Source organism: Carettochelys insculpta, chromosome 5 (assembly GCF_033958435.1).
Source record: "Carettochelys insculpta isolate YL-2023 chromosome 5, ASM3395843v1, whole genome shotgun sequence".
Lineage (NCBI taxonomy): Eukaryota > Metazoa > Chordata > Testudines > Carettochelyidae > Carettochelys > Carettochelys insculpta.
In genome coordinates, this window is record NC_134141.1 from 96,017,036 (window position 1) to 96,039,089 (window position 22,054).

General features: G+C 54.3%; 1 protein-coding gene across 1 annotated transcript in view; it reads left to right on the plus strand.

Annotated features, from left to right (window-relative positions):
• ANKRD55 (ankyrin repeat domain 55) overlaps nucleotides 1–22,054 on the plus strand; it is a 92,448-nt gene that overhangs the window by 64,847 nt on the left and 5,547 nt on the right. The window contains exons 9-10 of the mRNA XM_074995959.1: nucleotides 120–787; nucleotides 14,707–14,808. Coding sequence (XP_074852060.1) covers nucleotides 120–787; nucleotides 14,707–14,808 — 770 coding nt within the window. The remainder of the gene's footprint in view (nucleotides 1–119; nucleotides 788–14,706; nucleotides 14,809–22,054) is intronic.

Sequence of the window (22,054 nt, forward strand, 5' to 3'; positions counted from 1 at the left end):
TTGAGTGCTAAGACAGGCAAGATATCTTTTAAGATTCAGTACATTTGTACAAAAAACTCTGAAGGGTTTCCACTGTCTGTTCTCATATTTATTTAATTTATGTATTTATTATTTTCTAGTAAAGTTGAGCCAGTCCATCACACTCTTTCACAGAACAATAAAACCCTGAAAAAGGAAGGAAGATTCAGTAAGCTTAACCAAATCTTCTCCTGCAAAAAAAAGAAAGAGGATCAGAAGGGCAACCAGAAAGACAAAGGCAGAGACAGGTATCAAAGGGAAGAGACCTCAGAGGTTGATGACATTATCACTACATTTGATTGCATTATGGATACAAACTGTAAAGACTATTCTGAGGAGAGTATGACCACTGTTGACTTTAAAAGGAGGAGCACAGACACGCAGAAGTACCTCATATCAGAAAAGAAGCAACCAGAATGTAATGGACTTCCACCAATAAGAACACAAAGTCTCCCCCCCATTACTACGGGCAATTATTTTCTAACAACTTCCCAAAGTGCAACTTCAAGTATCTCCTTGGGTACTAATACCTACCATTTTGCACACAGGTCTCAGAAAAGTAGGAGTGAACATGACTTGTTAGACCACAGAAGTAGCTGCCAGACTTTATCAGACAATCCTTGGAACACAGATGCTCACCAAATACTCTCATATAAAATCTGTACTGCAACTTCTTCAGATAAACTGATAGATGGTTTACTCTCTCAAAGATCCAGCCATGCGCTTTTGTGCCCTCCCCACCTTCCCCATCTGCCTAGTTCTCCATCAGGTAATTTCTTTGCTCAATAATCCCCATACTATCTAATCTCTACAGGCATGACAGGTTGGATAGGGGCATGTTGGAATACAGGTAAGTCTGAGAGCTGATATTTCTATTTTTTTTTTTTAGTTTATTCTTTCTGTATGCAGTTGGAATCCCAAAACAGCATCTTAAGAGGTTTGTAGTTAACGTTGGTTTTTTTATTTTTAGCACTTCGGCTTACATGTGTTGTCAGGTTTGTGTTGTCTTCAGGGCTGAATTAAAGTTGCTAAATTTATGAAAAGTGAGTAAATGCTTTTATCTAGAGTTTTGTAAGCTGCTCTGTAGTGATGAAACTGAAGATGAGCCTGAGGTATCAGGTTCTGAAGTGAATTTGGAGTTGATGTTTGGGATCCATTGTTTTGATTCACGTCTATCTCTGCATGTATCCATCTCTCAGGCACTGATCTAGAACATAACTTGAGCATCTGAGCAATTTTAACTTCTGTTCCAGTTGTACTTCCCATGTATTTCAAGTTCAGCACATGCTTAAGTACCTTCCCCAACATGGAATCTTACGGCACAACATGCACCATAATATCTAGATGCTAACTGAAAATGAAACAAGGGGGAAAAACCCTACTTGTGCACCAATTCCAAGAATAGATGTTAATTAATTACTTAATATATCTATCACCACTGCTGTTGACGAACCACTTCAGCACCCACTGTGCTTTGGTTCCGGGAGCACTAGAAAGGGTGTCTTTCTGACACTAACCTTAAACTGGACAGATGCATTATTATTGAGCCACAACTACCCCCTGCATTGCAGTGAAGACTGAACAAGCCACTAACCAACTTACTACAGAGTAGCTGAACTTTCATTATGTTTGTCACAGAGATGCTGTAGAAAAGGTAAGTTCACAAGAAACGTGATGTCCAAATAAGGGCCGTAAAGTATTTGTAGAGAGTAAAATAGAGCCAAGACCCTGAAAGTTTAACTGATGTGGGCTGATTAAGTTCACAGAGTCTGGAACCACAGCTCTTTCTGCCTAGATGATTCTTCCCTTCCATTGCCATCCTACCGAACACATGAACTCATAACTCCAAGTGAACTAGCAGTGACTGATCTAGTGCAGTCACCTCTCAAGTGAATTCATAAAGGTTCATTTCACACAACCCCTAAGAAACAAATCCTATCTTTTTTTTTCTGTTTAAGCAAAACTTACTACCAAGGAGGTAGAGAAATAGTTTAGGGTCATGCAAGAGGTTTTCACTAGGAGCAGAGAGATAAAACTGAATAAAGGACAATGGAAGCTAAATATTTGGAAACATTCCCCAAGGGAATTGTCTGACTGTAGAATAATTTCCTTGGGGAAGTGAGGAAAGCCTAGGGTGACCATATCTGCCTGTCCCACATACGGCACAGGGAGATATGGAGGGAGGGGCAGTTCCTCACGGCTCCACCAAGCCCCAGAGAGCTGGGAAGTAGGTGGCAGCTGCTGGTGCTCCCTCCACCAAGCCCTGGGGAAGTGGCAGCCGCTGGTTCTCCCCACCCCGAGCTCTGGGGATGCACCAGCCATGGACTCTCACCCAGAGACCCACAGAAGTTGCATGGACATTACAGCTGAGTGCTCTCTGGCCAGCCGCTACTGGCAGAAAAGGTCAGCAGTGGGTGAAGGGCCAAATATGGGATAATTAAGCCCTTCTAAAAAAAATAAGTAGGGATGCCTTATTGGAGTTCTAAACATAGTACCATCCCACCAAATACGGGATGGATGGTAACCTTGGGAAAGCCCTGTCACTGGGTAATATAAACCTGCATTATAGTCTTTTTTTTTTAAAGACTGCACCATATGGTATGATGCAATCCTACTGTGCTAGAGGGAGGGACGGAGGGAGGGAGAAACAGAATCATCCAGTTACTTCCTTTCCAAGAGTTCTCAAGGACTTCAAGCCCCAGTCCCCCAAATGAATTTGCACAAATAGACCCTTGTACCCACACAGAGACCCCATTAATGTCTGTACGGCCCAGTGTAGGTGTAAGGATCTGCCTTCATGGATCTGCTCACAGGATTGTAGCCCCAGAGTGGAGCCTGTAGGAAATAGGTAATTCACTAAGGCTGTGTGTCTACACTTGCATTCTTCTTTCTTTCTTATTTAAAATAGCTTCTTTCAAAAGAAGAAAACCAGTGTAGACACTGCTCTTTCAAAAGGAAACCCCATCTTCAAAAGAATCCTTCTTCCCATAAAAAAAGGGAAGAAGGATTCTTTCGAAGATGGGGTTTACTTTCGAAAGAGCAGTGTCTACATTGGTTTTCTTCTTTCGAAAGAAGCTATTTCAAAATAAGAATATGCAAATGAAGCGACATATGCAAATATGTGCCTCATTTGCATTTTCAATTTCCCTCATTTGCATACCTCCTTAGAAAGAAGAATGCAAGTGTAGACACAGCCTAAGTGGAAGCTCTCTTTGTGTGGAGAAGAAGAATTTATCCCCTTATCTCTAGTGGTTTGCCATTTGCCTCAGAGGAATGAAAAATTACTTACTAAATAAAAAAGCTGGAGCGCTGTGGGAGTTCACTACTCTGTGTACATGCTCAGCTGCTCTTTAATGAGAAAAACTTTCCAACAACAAAAAGATTCCTGAAAGTTAGAATAGAGGTCATGTATTGAAATGAATAAAACAAAGACACAGAAAGGCGCAGCTCAGTACACTAAACCCTCCATTTAATGGACTTTGGGAATAACAGATGCTGTCCCCCAGTAGCCCCACCCCCAAATAAATACCAGCAACTGACCAGAGCCACTGGAACTGCCCCGGGGCCACCACAGCAGGTGGTGCTGCTGGGGCTGGAGCTCCCCCCACTAGTCTGTTAAATTTAGGGTTTACTGTATTTGATGGGAATACATTGCATAGCTGAGGTCTTGTCTTAGAACGTAGTAGAGAAGAGTTGCCTCTCTCCAGTCACACTTGTGTTGTTTAAAATCTTTCTGCTCCTGTAATTAGAACCACCTGCATCCCTGTTATTAAAACTGCACTTCCTTGTCGAATTCTGAGCTTCTTGGCTCTTACCTTCACTGTGGGGTTTTTATCCTCTGTGACATTTGCAGCATTGGCCAGCCCTTAGGATTGCAGAGGTTTGGAAGTAAATTAACATTCCCCACCAAAGAGCTGAGCTTAATATAGGGGTGACCCTTTTCTAAAACCTGTTTTCTTCATCTTTGCACAGGGGATAGGGACTAGATAAAGAGCAACATCTACACTACACCATGCTTTTGAAAAGCAACCCTCCGGAAGATAGCCCCAGAAGAGCGCCTTTCAAAAGAGCACGTCCACACCCAAAAAGCAGCTCGCTCCTCCGACTTGCTTTTTCGAAAGATCCTGTCCACACACACACAGCAGACTGCACTTCCAAGGTGCTCTTTCGAAAGAGGGCGTCTACACAGCCAGAGGCGCTTTTTTGACAGAGCAGAGCAGAAAACACCACAGATGGGGTCTCATGGCTGACAAGCCCTTCTAGGGCCTGCAGCAAGGTGCTCCCTTAAAGGGCCCCTCCCAAGCACCCATGTCCTGCGCAAGCTGAGGACTGCTGAGCTTCCACAAGGCGCAGCAGACCCTGTGCACTGGCAGAATGGACCCGCAGCAGCAGGTCATCCTCTGTGAGCTGGCCATCATCGAGGCCCTGGTCGCCCACCTGGCCAGGTTCCTCGTGGCCACCCTAGACCTCCTCCCGGGGGCAGTCCTCCCTGCCAGGATTCTGGAGCCTCTTGACCCAGTACCACACGAGGGCCGTGTCTACACGTGCCCCAAACTTTGAAATGGCCACGCAAATGGCCATTTCGAAGTTTACTAATGAAGCGCTGAAATGCATATTCAGCGCTTCATTAGCATGCGGGCGGCAGCGGCACTTCGAAATTGACGCGCCTCGCCACCGCACGTCTCGTCCAGACGGGGTTCCTTTTCGAAAGGACCCCGCCTACTTCAAAGTCCCCTTATTCCCATGAGCTGATGGGAATAAAGGGACTTCGAAGTAGGCGGGGTCCTTTCGAAAAGGAGCCCCGTCGGGACAAGCTGCGCGGCGGCAAGCCGCGTCAATTTCAAAGTGCCGCTGCCGCCCGCATGCTAATGAAGCGCTGAATATGCATTTCAGTGCTTCATTAGTAAACTTCGAAATGGCCATTTGCGTGGCCATTTCGAATTTTGGGGCACGTGTAGACGTAGCCCAGGGCCCCTCCCCAAGCATTCCAGCACCTGTAGAGCCACCACAGCAGCTCCAGGTGGTGGGAGCTCTGAGTGCTGGGGAACATTGGACAACACCAGATGGTACCAACATTTCCAGATGAGCAGGGTGACGTTCCAGCTCTGCCACTGGCTCAGCCCCATCCTGAGGCATCAAGACACCTGAAGGAGGTTTGCCCTTCTCCTGGAAAAGAGAGTAGCAATCACTATCTGGAAGCTGGACACCCCAGATAGCTACCAGGCTGTGTGGCACAAATTCGAGGTGAGCCAGGCCACCACTGGGGCTGTCCTCATGGAGGTAAGGTATGCCCAAGTCAAGCGCCCACCACAGGGAGTGGGGAGGGGGCTCCCAGGACCTGGGGACCTTACGCTGTTGGGGGCCCAGGGAGAGGGAGCTGGGGGCAGGGGGCTGGGGGAGGGACTTGGGAGGAGAGCCTGGGGGGAAAGGGTCCAGGGGTTGGGGGTCTGGCACAGTCTGGCATACCATGGCTACATCTACACGTGCGCGCTACATCGAAATACGCTATTTCGATGAATAACGTCTACACGTCCTCCAGGGCTGGCAACGTTGACGTTGAACGTCGATGTTGGGCAGCACCACATCGAAATAGGTGCTGCGAGGGAACGTCTATGCGCCAAAGTAGCGCACATCGAAATAAGGGTGCCAGGAACAACTGCAGACAGGGTCACAGGGCGGACTAGCGCTTCCGGGGCAACAGCTAGCCGCTCCCTTAAAGGGCCCCTCCCAGACACACGCAGCCTGCACAGCACGCTGTCTGCAGAGCCATAGGCACACACACCTCGAGCGACGCAGGCATGGACCCCCAGCAGCAGCAGCAGCAGCAGCAGCAGCAGCAGCAGCACCAGCAGCAGCCAGAGGTCCACCCAGCCGCCCCTGCAGGAGCAGTGCTCGCCCTGCTCCATGCCATGCAGGAGGCAGCTGAGCACCTCCTTGCCACAGAGGAGGAGCTGCCCGCAGGGGAGAAGGACGCAACTTCCAACCCTGCAGCACCCCACCCCACCCCCCGCCTCATACGCCGCCAGCTGTGGAGCTACCCCACCAGCACCAACTGGTGGGAGCGTCTGGTGCTCGGAGAGTGGGATGACAACCGCTGGCTCCAGAACTTTTGCATGAGCTGGCAGACATTTCTGGAGCTATGCCAGTGGCTCACCCCTGCACTGAGGCACCAGGACACCTTCATGCGGCGTGCCCTCAGCGGGGAGAAATGGGTGAAGCTGGCCACTCCAGACAGCTACCGATCTGTGGGCCAGCAGTTTGGCGTCGGCAAGGCCACCGTCAGGGCTGTCCTCATGGAGGTAAGAGGACCCACGGGGGGAGGGGGAGGCAGCCCTGGGAGGGGAGGGGGGCCCTGGCAGGGGAGGGCCACACACACCCTGCACACCCCTCATTGGTGCTCTCCCATGTGCTTCCTCTGCAGGTCGTCCGCGCCATCAATGCCCTGCTCGTCCACAGGCTCATGAGGCTTCGGGACCCAGATGCCACCATCGCGGGCTTTGCCACCCTGGGCTTCCCCAATTGCTTCGGGGCTCTGGATGGGACCCACATCCCCATCCGCACCCTGGAGCACAGTGGAGGACGCTACTTAAACAGGAAGGGCTACCACTCAGTGGTCCTCCAGGCCTTGGTGGACAGCCGGGGCCGTTTCTTGGACATTTATGTGGGCTGGGCTGGCAGCACCCACGACGCCCGGGTTTTCCGGAACTCGGGCCTGTGCCGCCGGCTGGAGGCGGGGACCTACATCCCCCAGCGGGAGATCCCTGTGGGGGACACCACCATGCCCTTCTGCATCATCGCAGATGTGGCATACCCCCTCTGGCCCTGGCTCATGCACCCTTACACGGGCCATCTGTCAGCCAGCTAGGAGCACTTCAACATGCGCCTGAACCACGCGCACCAGGTGGTGGAGCGCACATTTGGCCGCCTCAAAGGGTGCTGGAGGTGTCTCCTCACCCGCCTTGATGCAAGCCCCACCAACATCCCCCAGATTGCGGGCGCGTGCAGCGCCCTACACAACCTCGTGGAGAGCAAGGGGGAGGCCTTCTTTCAGGGCTGGGCTGTGGAGGCCGGCAGGGCCGATGTGCAGCCACCCACTGCCCCCATTCGCCAGGTGGACCCCGAAGGGACCCAGGTCCAGGAGGCCCTGCAGGCCCAGTTTGACGAGGCCGCAGGATGAACGCTGGCAGGCCCCCCACTGCACCCCCCCATCCTCCACAACACTCCCTGCCCCTACACCCACACCACAGAGCACCCAACAGCACCCCCCCCACTTTTCTTGTAAATAAAAGCAGACATTTGCTCGTCAAATCAAATATCTGTAGAACTCTTATTATTATTATCAAGACTAACTATTTACAGGCAAAATCAAACATATATATATGTATTATAAATAAGCATAAGATGAAAGGGGAAGACAAGGAAGGGGAGAACTATGTACGTGGGGGGGCAGGGATCAGCATAGCAACAGGGGTCTACTATAAAAACTATTTACAAAATTACAATAAACTGGGGGGAATATATACAAGGGGGGGGCCACGTCCTGGGCCCCACACCCTCTAATGTCCAGCGCTGGGGGTGGGCGGCCGCAACCCACGCCTCGGCCTCAGCCCTGGCCGAGGCTGGCTGGGGGCCAGGCAGACCGGTAGATACGGCCAGCGGGTGTCAGCTGGCCCCAGATCCCCCTCGGCGGAAGGGCCCTTGGTGGCGGGTGGCAGTGCGATGGCAGACGGCGCAGCAGGTGGAGCAGGCAGGGCGGGCGCAGCGGCGGCCAACGCGGCATGGGGGGGCCAGGTAGTCAGCAATACGATCGAATGTCCACATAAAGGCCCCCCATGCCTCCTAGCACCAGGCCAGCGCCCGCTCCTGCAGCTGGAGGCGGCGTTCCTCCACCCTCAGCCGCTGCTCGGCAACCTCCAGCTGCTGACGATGGATGGCCAGCAGCTAGGGGTCCGTCGCCGTCGGGTGGTGGGGCTGGGTCCGCCGTCGTCCCCGCCGTGGGGCTGGTTGATCCTCTGCCGAGGGGCTGGCCTGGAGTGATGGCCCCCGTGGGCTGTCCGGGACCACTGACACCTCGCCGGCGCTCTCTGGTCCTTCCGATGGTGCAGCTGCGGAACACAGGGGGGGAAGAAGAGTGGAGACAGCCGTTAGTGTGGGCCCCGAGCCGTGGCCCTTGTCCCCCCACCCCTCTGCTGCTGGTTCCCCATCCCCGTCCCCAGGAGATGCTGCTGCTGATGATGATGGGTGTCCCACCCCCTCCCCCCCGGGGGACCCTAGAGGTTCCACTCCCCCCAGCCCCGGGGATGGGGCATGGCGCTGTCGGGCTGGGGGCCAGGGGCTGATGCACTCTTCTGAGGGACATGCCCCTGCTGTCCTTGGGGCCATGGTCATCTAGGCATGTGGAGGGCCCTGGTCATATCTATTACCTCAAACCCGGGGGTGTGCACCGTGGGGGTACATACTTGATGGTCCACTCCCACGGTCGGGGGACGCCCTGCTGGAGCTCCGGGATGGGATGGCGATCCGGAGGCCGGCATCACTGGAGGAGGACTCCCCTCCTCCTCCTCCTCCTCCGGTGCCCCGGGGGTGGGCTCCTGGGGGGGCCCCCGGGGTGCAGGGCTTGCCTCCGCGGCCTGCTGGGGCTCGTCGGCCGAGGTATCAAGAGTGGCCAGAGGGGAGGAGGTGTGCCGTGGGCCCAGGATGGCCCTGAGCTCCCTGTAAAAGGGGCAAGTGATGGGGGTGGCCCCAGATCGGCCGCCCATATCCCAGGCCCGGGCGTAACCCTGCCGCAGCTCCTTCACTTTACTCCGGACATGATCCAGAGTGCGGGCAGGGTGACCCCGGGCGGCCAGGCCCTCGGCCAGCCGAGCGAATGCATCCGCATTCCACCTCTTGCTCCCCATTACCTGGAGCACCTCCTCCTCACTCCAGAGCCCCAGCAGGTCCCAAAGCTTGGCCTCCGTCCAGGAGGGGCCCCGCTGCCGCTTTCCCGCCTGGCTACTGGGCTGGGAGCCCTGGCTCCCCTTCGGGGGGGTCCCCTGGAGGCGCTTGGGGGGTGGGGGGCGGCCATCGGCGCGGGTGGGGGTGTGTGGGCGCTGAGGAGCGTGCAGGCTAGCTGCGTGGCAATGCTGCTGCCTGCATGCTCGCTCAGCTTCCTGCACAGGAAGGCAGGGGGCGGGGAGCTTTAAGGGGCCACTGCACGCAGCGACCATCGAGCTCAGGTGCTGGGCAGAGCATCTCTCAACCCCTCAGCTGATGGCTGCCATGGAGGACCCCGCTATTTCGATGTTGCGGGACGCGCAACGACTACACGTTCCCTACTTCGACGTTGAACGTCGAAGTAGGGCGCTATTCCCATCCCCTCATGGGGTTAGCGACTTCAACGTCTCGCCGCCTAACGTCGATGTTAACTTCGAAATAGCGCTCATCACATGTAGCCGTGATGTGCGCTATTTCGAAGTTGGCACCGCTACTTCAAAGTAGCCGGCACGTGTAGACGCAGCCCCTCACAGGAGTGCCCACCCTCCGTCCCATGCAGGTTGTGAAGGCCATCAATGCTGCTCCTGAGGGTCATCCATGTCGTGGACCTGGACGTAGCCATCACCAGCTTTGAGGGGCTCAGGTTCCCAAACTGTTTCAGTGCCCTGGATGGGATGTGTATACCCATCCACACCCCAGAACACTGTGCTGCAAGGGCTACCACTCGGTAGTGCTCCAGCTGGTGGACCCAAGGGGGTTGCTTACAGGACCCACAATGCCTGCATGTTCCGGAACTCCAGCCTCTGCCACTGTATGGAGGCCAGAACATATGTCCCCCCAATGGGAGCTCCTGGTTGGGGACCTGACCGTGCCCCTCTGCATAGTGGTGGACACCGTATACCCCCTACAGCCCTGGCTGATGTGGCCTAACACCACCCACCTTGACCCCAGCCAGGAGGTCTTTAATGCCAGGCTGAACCAAGCATGCAACACAGTGGACCAGGCCTTTGGGGACCGGAAGGGGCACTGGTGCTGCCTGCTAACATGGCTGGATGGCAGACTCCAGAACATCCCCCCAGATAGTAGATGCCTGCTGCGCCCTCCACAATATCATGGAGGGTAAGGGCGAACCATTCCCCCCTGGGTGGGTGGCAGAGTCCAGCCCTGGTTATGGGCAGCTGGCCTCCTGCCCCAAGGTGCCAGGCCCATCAGGATAGGATCCGCATTTGAGAGGCCCTCTGAGAGAGCTTCATGCCCAAGCCCCAGTGATCCCCACCCATAGGCACCCCACCTAGGCCCCCGCTGCACATACATCTCTCCCCATCCCACCACCACACACACACACACACCATCAACTCCCCGTGAAGAGTGCGTGACATAAGGGTGGTGCAAAAATAAAACTTTAGGTAATACTAAGAATCATGTCTTGTGTCCAACCAGCATACAAATACTATGTATTGCGGGGAGCAGGGGCAAACTGTGTACATTGGGGGGCTGGACAAGGGGGGCTTCAACCTGGAGGGGGCACTACTCCAGGGCAGGGGTGGATGGCCAAGAGCCCCATCAGCCCTGGGATCCCCTCCCACCTCTGGTTTGGGGTCTGTGGTGGAGCTGGGAGGGGACAGGTATCACAGGGAGGTCTGGGCCATGGGCAGGGGCTGGTGGGAGCAGACTCAGCAGGGAGGGCAGGGGCAGGAGCTGGTGCAGAGGGGTAGATCAGGTGGGCCAGGAGCCCTATGTGCTCCCACAGGACCACTGTGATGTCACCAAAGGGGCCCATCAGGGTGTCCAAAGTGGCCCTCTGCCATGTGCGGTTGGCCTCGTCCATGCAGAGGTGCCACTCTGCAACCTCTGCCTGGTGACAGGAGGTGTTGTCCTCCATGAGCCACCACTGCGCCCTCCTGCTCAGGGCCCCTCATGGTGCTATTTGGTGACTGGTCCCCCTCCTCTGCCTGGCTGTCTATGACAATGGAGGGATAGGGTCTCTTGCAGCCCTCCTGTGGTGCGGCTGCGGGAAAAGGGAGGTAAAGATGGCCAGTTCCATGTTACCAGCATGGGGATGAGGCCCCCACCTCCCTGCAGACACCAGCCTCCATCCAGTGGCAGGCAGTCATGGGGTGATGCACATGCTGTCGGGTGTCCCCACCCACGTGGGGAGGTCCCAGGGCAAGGTCTGGCCCTGCCCACCCCCACCCCCCATCTATGGCTCATGGCGCTGTCCATGTGGGCAGGTGCTGAGTGTCGCCAATGGCCGTGATGGCATGCTGGGAGCCACAGTCAGCTGGGCCATTTGTGGCCCCCTGTCCAGCAGGCATGGGGGTAGCCCACTGGTGGCTGTGGTGCCTCTGTCCCATGATCTAGGGTGTGCGCCCTACTGGGTGCTTACCAGAGGGCCCGTCACTGAGGTATGGTGACATCTGGCTGCCCCTCGCCTGGCTCAAGGACTGGGATTCCAAGTCCATAACAAGGTCCCCCCCCTCACTAGAGGCTTCGGTGGCCTGTTCTGGCTCCGGCTCTGGGCATGTGGGGCAGTCCTCGGTTCCTGGCTCCTGCTCCTCCCCTGAGTGTGGCTCGTCCGCTGCGGTTTCCAGGATGGAGAGTGGTGGGGAACCGTCCCTGGGTCCCAGGAGGCTGCGGAGCTCCTGGTAGTAGGGGCAGGATGCAGGTCCTGCCCCAGAGTGGCCAGCAGTGTCCTGTACCCAAGCATAGCCCTGCTGCAGCTCTTTCGCCTTGTTTCACACCTGGGCAGGGTTGCAGGAAGGGTGTCCTCAGGTGGCAAGGCCGGTGGCAAGCCGGGAGAAGGCAGGCATGTTGCGGCACTTGGTGCTCATCTATCTCAGGACCTCCTCCTCCTGCCACAGTCTGAGGAGGTCCCGTAACTCAGAGTCCATCCAGGAGGGGGCCCATCATTTGGGCAGCTGCCTGTGGGCCCAGTCAGGTCTCTGAGGGGGGCCCTGGGACTCCTGGGAGGGCTGACTGCTGGCCATGTGGGGCATCTGGCCTGTGGTGAGAGCTGGGAGGGTGTGCTGTGCCTGGCTCGTGGTCTGCCTGCAGCCAGCACGCTCTCAGCTTTCTGCCACGGGGCTTCTGGGTCCCTGCGCCTTTAAACATGGCTGGACGCAAGGAGCATCGAGCTCTGCTGCCGCCAGCCAGGGTGTCTCCACGTGCCAGCTGGCCAGCACCATGGCAGATTCCTCTTTCGAAAGGGCGGCCCATGGTTCATCTGCACACACTTATTTTTTGAAAGATTCTTTCAAAAGGGGGCCACTCTTCCTGATCCAGGATTGGAGGAGCACGTTCAGAAAGAGCGCCACGTTCTTTCGATGTCCTTTAGAAAGGGTGGGCTTCGTGTGTAGACGCTCTGCGTGCTCTTTCAAAAATGCCCCGTTTTCAATTTTCCTTTAGAAAGGCCATGCCAGTGTAGACACAGCGGTGGTGATTAAATGTTAATATTCTTCTCCTCCTTTTTCAGTAATGATTATGGTTGCTACATATAACTTCGGCCACTGAAAATATAGGACTGAATTATGATTATCGGTCATGGGGTGGGGGGTTAGTAAACAAAGTTAATTTGGAAGTCATTATCTCAGCTGAAATTTAGCATTTAAGCCCTTATATAGAGCTGTCTTTGAGAAAATTTAGAGCTATATTTTGTACTAACACTAATGAGCTGTCTGGCATGAAAGCAGGGATTCTTTTGGTGCATTTTTTCCCTAGTACTCTTGTAAATGAAATCTCTGCGGTTTATCTACTGATACCCAACATTTATTCAAGGGCAGAGTCTGGTGTTGGAAGCTTTGTGCATTTTGAGCCTTACCATCATACCACTGGCCCAAATTTTGAGCCAAAAGACTTCATCTTGGATTGTGTCAGTCAGTACAAGCCCTTATTACAACAAGATGAATAGCTCAAAAAGCATTGGCTATACTTCAGTAGAAACATATGTCAACTGCAGCTTTGCATTTGCATCAGCCATACACAACATTTTGCTCAAAGGAGCCTTGCTAGCATATGCTTTTATAAAACATACACAACCCTTCGTCCTCTCTGTGGAAGAGAAATTCCAAGTTAAATTACAGAATTTCCAAGCAATATGGGAAAGCCCCCTCATATGTGGTGGAAAGACAGGTGCACAAGCTGTTTCCTACTTCCACCATGTAAACACCTTCAGCCCTTTTTCACTGTTATTTTTTGTTGTGTATATTGCTAAGCCAGCAGGCACAAGACTATCTTTGTTACGTGTTTGCACAGCACACGGCACATCTTGGATGCTATGGTTGGTAATCTAATAAATGGGCTAATAATAAAAACAGAGCATCTTTCTGGCAGATAGAGGATCTGGACCATTGCTAATCTTTTGACCTGCTCCCCTTTCCAAGCTAAGAGGTACCTTATGCATCAGAAGTTACTTCTGTGCCACATGAAGCTCCATTGGGAGGAATTGTATGCCAATTTGCAAATGGGGAGCAAATTGCAACAATATAGCAGTGCCAGCTATTGTAAAAATGGCAATATAATAAAATGTCAGGAAAGATTACAACATTTTGCAATCAAGGCAGCATGTGCTTACTGCCCCCATTCAAAAATAAATGCCATCAAAACTATGCACTTGGGACCGAAAGAATATATTTGGGGGAAGAAAAATTCTCTTTGCACATAGATATCTCTGGAGTACATCCACTGTTCGCCAGACCTGATAACCACCAAGGACTGCACCCCAGTCATTCCTATCAAAACGCATAATTATACTTTATGCTCATTATGTCAGCACACTTCCCCATTTATTAAATGTCCTTTTCTTACTAGAAATTACAAAATTCCACAGTCAAACTCATACAGGTGCAAATAAATTAAGCAAAACCAACACTTTCTGATTTAAAGCATTGCAATACAGCAAACACAGACATTCTCTGCCATGCTGATGTTTATGCAGTCACTTATCCTAGTGCAAAGTGGATATAAGATAGTGGGAGCATTTTATAGCCATTTGGCACCAGTGTTAAGGACTAAACAGAATGTAAAACAAAGGAAAAGCAGGTCGAGGGGGTTCACCTGCATTGAGATGCTAGCAATGGGTCAAAATCTCTGATTTCTACAGGTGTTCGTCATATTTTAGGAATGCTGTTTTGGACTGATCCAGAGCCCATAGAAGCTAGTGGACAGACTCCCATTGTTATCAATGGTCTGTGATCCAGGACTGGGAACGTGAACTACACTTGTCTACAGAGGACAGTAACTAGGAAACACTGACTCAATATCTCATTTCAGAAATGGGAACAGCAAACTTCTTTAGCAAAATGGCCTGCCTGCCTTTCTGTACTACAGATGGACCCACACACAAGTGTGCAGCCCTGTTGGCTTCCCATGTGGCTCTAATGACAAGATTTGGAGCCAGCTTTAAACAAGACCATACAAATGAGTGTTGCACACAATATAAAGGAATGGGAACCAAAGGGACAGCATCCAGGCTATGTTATTATATAGACTTGCTATGTGCACAAGTTAATGATATTGAATCATTGTTATAACTGAATGTAAATAAATAAATATCAGCAATCCCCCAGCCATTTTCAGTTGCTTTTTCTGTGAGCATGAAGGTGCCAATTTTCGAATATTAACACAGAAGTTATTAATCTATCAGCCAGTAAAGTACTATCATGCTCAATACTATTTCCAAGTACATACAGTATGTATATATTTTTTCCATCACAGGGAAAAGTTTGCAAGAGATGTCCTTAAACCGACCCAAAGTAAAAGACCTTACTCCTGTACGGAACAATCTAGCTCCCATACCAGACCACTGTGTTCAGAAAAGTAAGTAGTTCATCTAAATTACTGTAGCACTCCTATGAGAATCTGTAAAGCATTTTCATTGGGGTTGTATTTTTCATTGTTCTTTATCTCATTTGTGTTTGCTATCAATGGCCTAATAGCAGTTATCAGTTTTCCCATATGGGAGAATTTAATTTTGGGCTAACGGGGCTGGAAATGTTGCAGATGTGGTAGGCTCGGCCTCCAGCAAAACTGGCTGTGTCATTTACCACTCTGGTAGCAGCCTTTCCTAGAGACTCCAAAGCAATGTTTTACTGCACTGGAGAGCAGGGATGTGTATACACTGTGCCTTAGAACCTTATGATAGGTACAGTGCCACTAAGGAGTGAAGATGCATCCTGCGTGGTGCATTTTGGAGCAATGCTTGATGTGTGAGATAGAAACAGGGCTACACAATGGCTCTACTGCAGAGAATATGAAGAAAGTCCACCATCTCCCGTAAGTATATGCTGATATTTATGTGTCTTCATCTATGACCATGGCCCAGACTGGATTAGATTTGTGTGCCTATCAAAAACTATTTAGTTTTCTTGAGAGAGAGACCATATGCAAATGAGAATCTGAGCTGTACTGACCTTTTCACTCTGTATCGTGGTGTGGTGTTCGGACTTGATCTCAGACAAGAGCATGTAACTTTACTCCCTTATAGTCAATCTACTACACTGTCTTATACGTTGCTACTACCACTGGCCTTTCAAAGCATTAGTTTGTGTCTACAGTAAGCTACGTGTCTAGGTTTTGACAGTGTGTGCGTTACTATGATGTCTGAGCTTCTGGGACACTATTTATTCATAGACACTACAAATGTGTAAAGTTCATGGACCGAAGCCTCACCAGCCTTATTTGCAAGTGGAAGGACAGGAGATGGAGCTTCATGCTATCTCTTCCTTTACAGGATGCTGGTGGCTTCACTCATTCCTTATGGCTGTGCTTGGTTCTTGCAATGATGGCTGCCTTCACAGCTTCTATTGTAATCAAGGGGAGCAGGAAGATGGTGAGGGCCTCTCTTGCTACAGACTGCTTTCCAGTTCCTCTTGCAACTCCAAGAGGGCTGCTGCAAGAGCAAAGAGAGCCCATTCTTGCCCCAGTTATCAGCACCAGCAGGGAGTGGAAATGTGTAAGGATTCAGATCAGAGAAGGAAATCCATAGGCCAGTGTCAGAGCCAGACATGGTGTGACACTTAGGAGTCTGATGTTACCAGCGCCAGCCCAACCCTCAGCAGAGCAGCATGGTCTCACATCTCTGTGCCCCATTAAGCTCCAGCCCCACCTATCTGTTTTGAATGAGGATTTGTGGGTTTACCATTTACCAAAGCACAAATCAGCCAGCCCTAAAACAGCAACATGTTAGAGCTAAGCAAAAGGTTTCTCACCCATTGCGACCTGAGTTCTACCTCTCAGAAGTCTGTGTGTCAGCAGCTGAAATTGGCAACATTGCTAACAAAGAAAGAAGGAAAAAAAGAAAGCTTCATTCCTTGCACTGCTCTGCACAGTAATGATGTTCCCAGCCAGAGTGGTAGGAAAACTGAACCCTGAGCTCTGTTGCTGTCTAGAAAGTAAAAGAGAAGGTAATGTTCACCTCCTCTCTTTGGAAGTGAAGACGAGAAGCATGCTCTAGTGACGCTCCATGGCTACGTCTACACGTGCACGCTACATTGAAGTAGCTAATTTCGAAGTAGAGACATCGAAATAGGCTATTTCGGTGAATAGCGTCTACACGTCCTCCAGGGCCGGCAACGTCGATGTTCAACTTCGACGTTGCGCAGCCCAACATCGAAATAGGCGCAGCGAGGGAACGTCTACACCCCAAAGTAGCACACATCGAAATAGGGATGCCAGGTACAGCTGCAGACAGGGTCACAGGGCGGACTAGCACTTCCGGGGCAACAGCTAGCTGCTCCCTTAAAGGGCCCCTCCCAGACACACTCAGCCTGCACAGCATGCGGTCTGAGGAGCCATAGGCACACAGACCCCGGGCGCCGCAGTCATGGACCCCCAGCAGCAGCAGCAGCAGCAGCAGCAGCAGCAGCAGCAGCAGCAGCCAGAGGTCCACCCAGCCCTCCTGGCAGGAGCAGGGCTTGCCCTGCTCCATGCCATGTGGGAGGCAGCTGAGCACCTCCTTGGTACACCGGAGGAGGAGCTGCCCCCAGGGCAGCAGGGCTCAACCCCTAACCCTGCAGCACCCCGCCCCCGCCCCTGCCTCACACGCTGGCGGCTGTGGAGCTACCCCACCAGCACCGACTGGTGGGAGCGGCTGGTGCTTGGGGAGTGGGACGATGACTGCTGGCTCAGGAACTTCGGGATGAGCCGGCAGACATTTATGGAGCTGTGCCAGTGGCTCACCCCCGCACTCAGGCACCAGGACACCGCCATGCGGCGTGCCCTCCCTGTGGAGAAACGGGTCGGCATCGCTGTCTGGAAGCTGGCCACTCCAGACAGCTACCGATCCATGGGACAGCAGTTTGGTGTCGGCAAGGCCACCGTCGGGGCTGTCCTCATGGAGGTAAGAGAACCCACGGGGGGAGGGCAGGAGAGGGGAGGGGGGCCCGGGCAGAGGAGGGCAGGGGAGGGGAGGGGAGGGCGGGGCAGGGCAGGGCAGGGCCACGCACACCCTGCTCACCCCTCATTGGTGCTGTCCCCTGTGCTTTCTCTGCAGGTTGTGCGTGCCATCAATGCCATGCTCCTGCACAGGCTCGTGAGGCTGGGGGACCCAGATGCCACCATCGCGGCCTTTGCCACCCTGGGCTTCCCCATCTGCTTCGGGGCTCTGGATGGGACTCACATCCCCATCCGCACCCCGCATCACAGTGGAGGACAATACCTGAATCGCAAGGGCTACCATTCCGTCGTCCTCCAGGCCTTGGTGGACAGCCGGGGACGTTTCCAGGACATTTATGTGGGCTGGCCTGGCAGCACCCACGACGCCCGGGTTTTCCGGAACTCGGGCCTGTGCCGCCGGCTGGAGGCGGGGACCTACATCCCCCAGCGGGAGATCCCTCTGGGGGACACCACCATGCCCTTCTGCGTCATCGCAGATGCGGCCTACCCCCTCCGGCCGTGGCTCATGCACCCCTACACGGGCCATCTCTCCGCTAGCCAGGAGCGCTTCAATGAGCGCCTGAACCGTGCACGCCAGGTGGTGGAGCGCTCATTTGGCCGCCTGAAGGGACGCTGGAGATGTCTCCTGACCCGCCTGGATGCGGGCCCCAACAACATCCCCCAGATTGTGGGTGCCTGCTGCGCCCTGCACAATTTGGTAGAGAGCAAGGGGGAGACCTTTCTGCAGGGCTGGGCTGCGGAGGCCGGCAGGGCCGACGTGCAGCCACCCGCTGCCCCCAGTCGGCAGGTGGACCCCGAGGGGACCCGGGTCCGGGAGGCCCTGCGGGCCCACTTCGACGAACAGGCCGCGGGGTGAACTCTGCCCAGGCCCCCTACTCCCCGCCCCTTCCTCCCCCACACTCCTGCCCCAACGCCCACACCATGGAGCACCCCACCACACCCCCCTCCCACTTTTCCTGGACAAATGACAGCACGCACTTGTGGCTGAACTTAAATTTCTTTTTCTTTCAGAACCCTTTTTCTTAACTGTAAATATATGAACCAAGAACAAACTATCTACAAACATGTGGAAACAAACTAATATGTACAAAAATAAAACAATACAAACAAACAAGTGTCCTCAATAATAAAAAGAAAACCAGGGAGGATAAAGGGGAGAACTTTTTACATGGGGGGACGGGGCAAATGGGGGGCAACAAATAAGAGGGTCCAACTATATACAAGGGGGGGGCCACGTCCCGGGCCCCTCGCCCCTATAGCCCGGCACTGGGCGTGGGCAGCCAGGAGCCCCGCCACGGTCGCAGCCCTGTCCGTGGCTGGCTGGGGGCGGGCCAAACCAGAAGGTAGGATGCCCGGCGAGTCTCTGGTGGCTCCAGGGGTCCCTCAGCGCTCCCGCCCTCGGTGGTGGGTGGCGGGGCGACAGCGGATGGGACGGCGACGGGCGGAGCAGCTGGTGGTGGGGCTGGTGGAGCAGGCAGGGCGGGCGATGCGGCGGCCGGCGAGGCATGGGGGGCCAGGTAGTCCACCAAGTGGTTAAAAGTCTCCATGTAGGCCCCCCATGCCTCCTGGCGCCAGGCCAGCGCCCGCTCCTGCAGCTGCAGGTGCTGCTCCGCGACCTCCAGCTGCCGACAGTGGATGGCCAGCAGCTGGGGGTCCGTCGCCGTCGGGTGGTGGTGGTGCGGGGTCCGCCGTCTAGCCCGCCGTGGGGCCGGTCGGTCCTCGGCCGAGGGGCTGGCCTGGAGCGAGGGTCCCGGAGGGCTCTCCGGGACGACTGAGGCCTTGCTGGCGCTCTCTTCCGGTCCTTCTGATGTTGCAGGTGCGGGACACAGGAGAGGAGGGGGGGAAGAAGAATGGAGACAGGCGTTAGTGTGGGCCCCGAGCCGTGGCCTTTCTCCCCCCCAGCCCTGTGCTGCAGGTTCCCCATCCCCGTCCCCAGGAGATGCTGCTGTGATGGATGGGGTTCAGGGGTCCCCCTGCCCTGCACCCCGTCCCCTGGTGGGAGCGACTCTCACTTCACCCTGCAGGGTCTGACAGCAGGAGAGGTTTCTTAGGCCACAGATGCCCAGTTTCTCCCAGGAGTGACAGCACCAGCTGTCGGAAGAGACAGTCCTTCCAACCCGTCGTGGGGAGAAGACCCGAAGGGGGGCCCCTCTGGGATGCAGCTTTCCCCCTCCTCAGGCTGGCTGCCTTCCAGCTGTCCCTTCCCCTAGCCTCTACCTGTGGCCCCCGCCCTCCCCCCACCAATTCCAAGCCAGCTCGGCTCCTCCCTCCTCTTTGTTCAAGGCAGAGGTGTCACCTGCCAGCTGTAGCCCCAGGATCCTCCTTTGCCCCTGGGAGCTATTCGGCTCTTGTTGCTCATATGTAGCCTGAGTCTCCCTTTTGCACTCCCCCCCCTCCATCACATGTTGCTGCAGCGGGGTGTCCCACCCCCTCCTCCCGGGGGCCCCTCGAGGTTCCGCTCCCCCCTGGCCCGGGGATGGGGCATGGCATTGTCATGCGGGGTGGGGGGGGCAGGGGCTGATGCACTGCTGTGAGGGCCATGGCCCTGCTGTCCTTGGGGCCATGGCCATGTGAGCATGTGGGGGGCCCTGGACACATATCTATTACCCCCCGCCCCTCAAGCCCAGGGGTGTACACCAGAGGGGGGTACCTACCTGTCGGTCCGCTCCCACGGTCCGGAGATCCCCGGGGGGGCGGAGGCCCTGCTGCTGCTCCGGGATGGCAGGAGGAGGATCTGCAGCCCGGATTCTGCAGAGGAGGAGCCCCCCTCCTCCTCCTCCTCCTCCTCCTCCTCCTGCCGCGATGTCCCGGGGGTGGCCTCCGGGGCGGACTCCGGCTGCAGAGCCTGCTGGGGCTCGTCAGCCGAGATGTCAAGGGTGGCCGGAGGGGAGGAGGTGTGCCGGGGGCCCAGGATGTCCCTGAGCTCCCTGTAAAAGGGGCAAGTGACGGGGGCGGCCCCAGATTGGCCGGCCGCATCCCGGGCCCGGGAGTAACCCTGCCGCAGCTCGTTCACCTTACTCCTGACGTGATCAGGAGTGCGGGCAGGGTGACCCCGGGCAGCCAGGCCGTCGGCCAGCCGAGTGAATGCATCCGCGTTCTGCCTCTTGCTCCCCATTACCTGGAGCACCTCCTCCTCGCTCCAGAGCCCCAGCAGGTCCCGCAGCTCGGCCTCCGTCCAGGAGGGGCCCCGCTGCCACTTGCCAGCCTGGCTGCCCTGGCTCCCCTTGGGGGGGGTCCCCTGGGGGCGCTGGGGGGGCTGCCGGGCAGCCATCGCAGCTGGGTGGGGGGCTGAGGGATGTGCAGGCTGGCCGCGTGTGTGGGCTGCCGCCTGCACGATCCCTCAGCTTCCTGCACAGGAAGGGAGAGGGAGGGGACCTTTAAGGGGCCGCTCCATGCGGCCACCATTGAGCTGAGGGGTTGGAGAGAGCGTCTCTTAACCCCTCAGCTGATGGCCACCATGGAGGACCCGGCAATTTTGACGTTGCGGGACGCGCAACGACTACACGGTCCCTACTTCGATGTTGAACGTCGAAGTAGGGCGCTATTCCTATCCCCTCATGGAGTTAGCGACTTCAACGTCTCGCCGCCTAACGTTGACGTTAACTTTGAAATAGCACCCGGCGCATGTAGCCGCAACGGGCGCTATTTCGAAATTAGTGCCGCTACTTTGAAGTAGCGTGCACGTGTAGACACGGCTCATGTTGTCAAGTAAAAATTCTTTAGCTGCTTTTAGAATCAGAGCTTCAAGTTGTCTCTTTAATTTTAAACTCTGGAGTTTAAATGGTCTATGCTTATATCCAATCAACATACTGTAGTTACGTGTACCTTTCAAAGGGGGATTTCACAGTCATCAGTATTTATGTGTAGTGGTGCTGGAACAGGTTTTTGAGTGGGGGTGCTGAGCTGCACACACCCACATTACCCCTGTCTGGGCCCCTCACAAACACTTTATTCCACCTATAGATGGAAAAGATTCCAGGGAACACTGGCTGGGGGCACGCTGCAGGGCTAAGTGAGGGGCTGGGGGTCAATGGCTGGGCTAAGCGAGGAGCTGGTAGCTGGGCTGAGTGAGGGGCCGGCAGCTGTTCCAAATGGGGTTTCAGGGGGCTAATGGCAGGGCTGAGTGGGGCCAAGCAGAGGACCAATAGTAAAGCCTCCAGGCCACAGAGGTGCAGGGCCAGAGGCCAGGACCCTAGGCAGCAGGGGTGTGCAGCTGGAATGCCGAATACCTGGGAGTGCTGCAGCACCCACCCCCGCCAGTTCTTGCATTTATGTTTTTGGACACAATCATTCACACAAGTAACCAGGTATTTTTAGCTATAAGCACTATATTGCTGTCACAGTTAAACATCACAGATAGAGGTGTGAGGTATTAATGTTTAGCACCAGTGCCCTATACAGGAATCATCTTTCCTAGGGCAAATACAAATAAAAGAAAAGCTGTTTGAAAACTGAATACATATATCACTTACTCTAGAAAACTGCAGTGAAAAACTTTGCTATCATGCGCAAAATACAGCACTCTTGGAATTTATCTTACTCAGATAGACTGCCTTGGAAATAAAACTTCAAGAAAGAAAACCCTAGATCTATTGATATCAAATTGATTTCAATAGACCTAGGTTTAACCACTCTTGACATTTTACTGCCAGGGATGTTTACCTGAGTA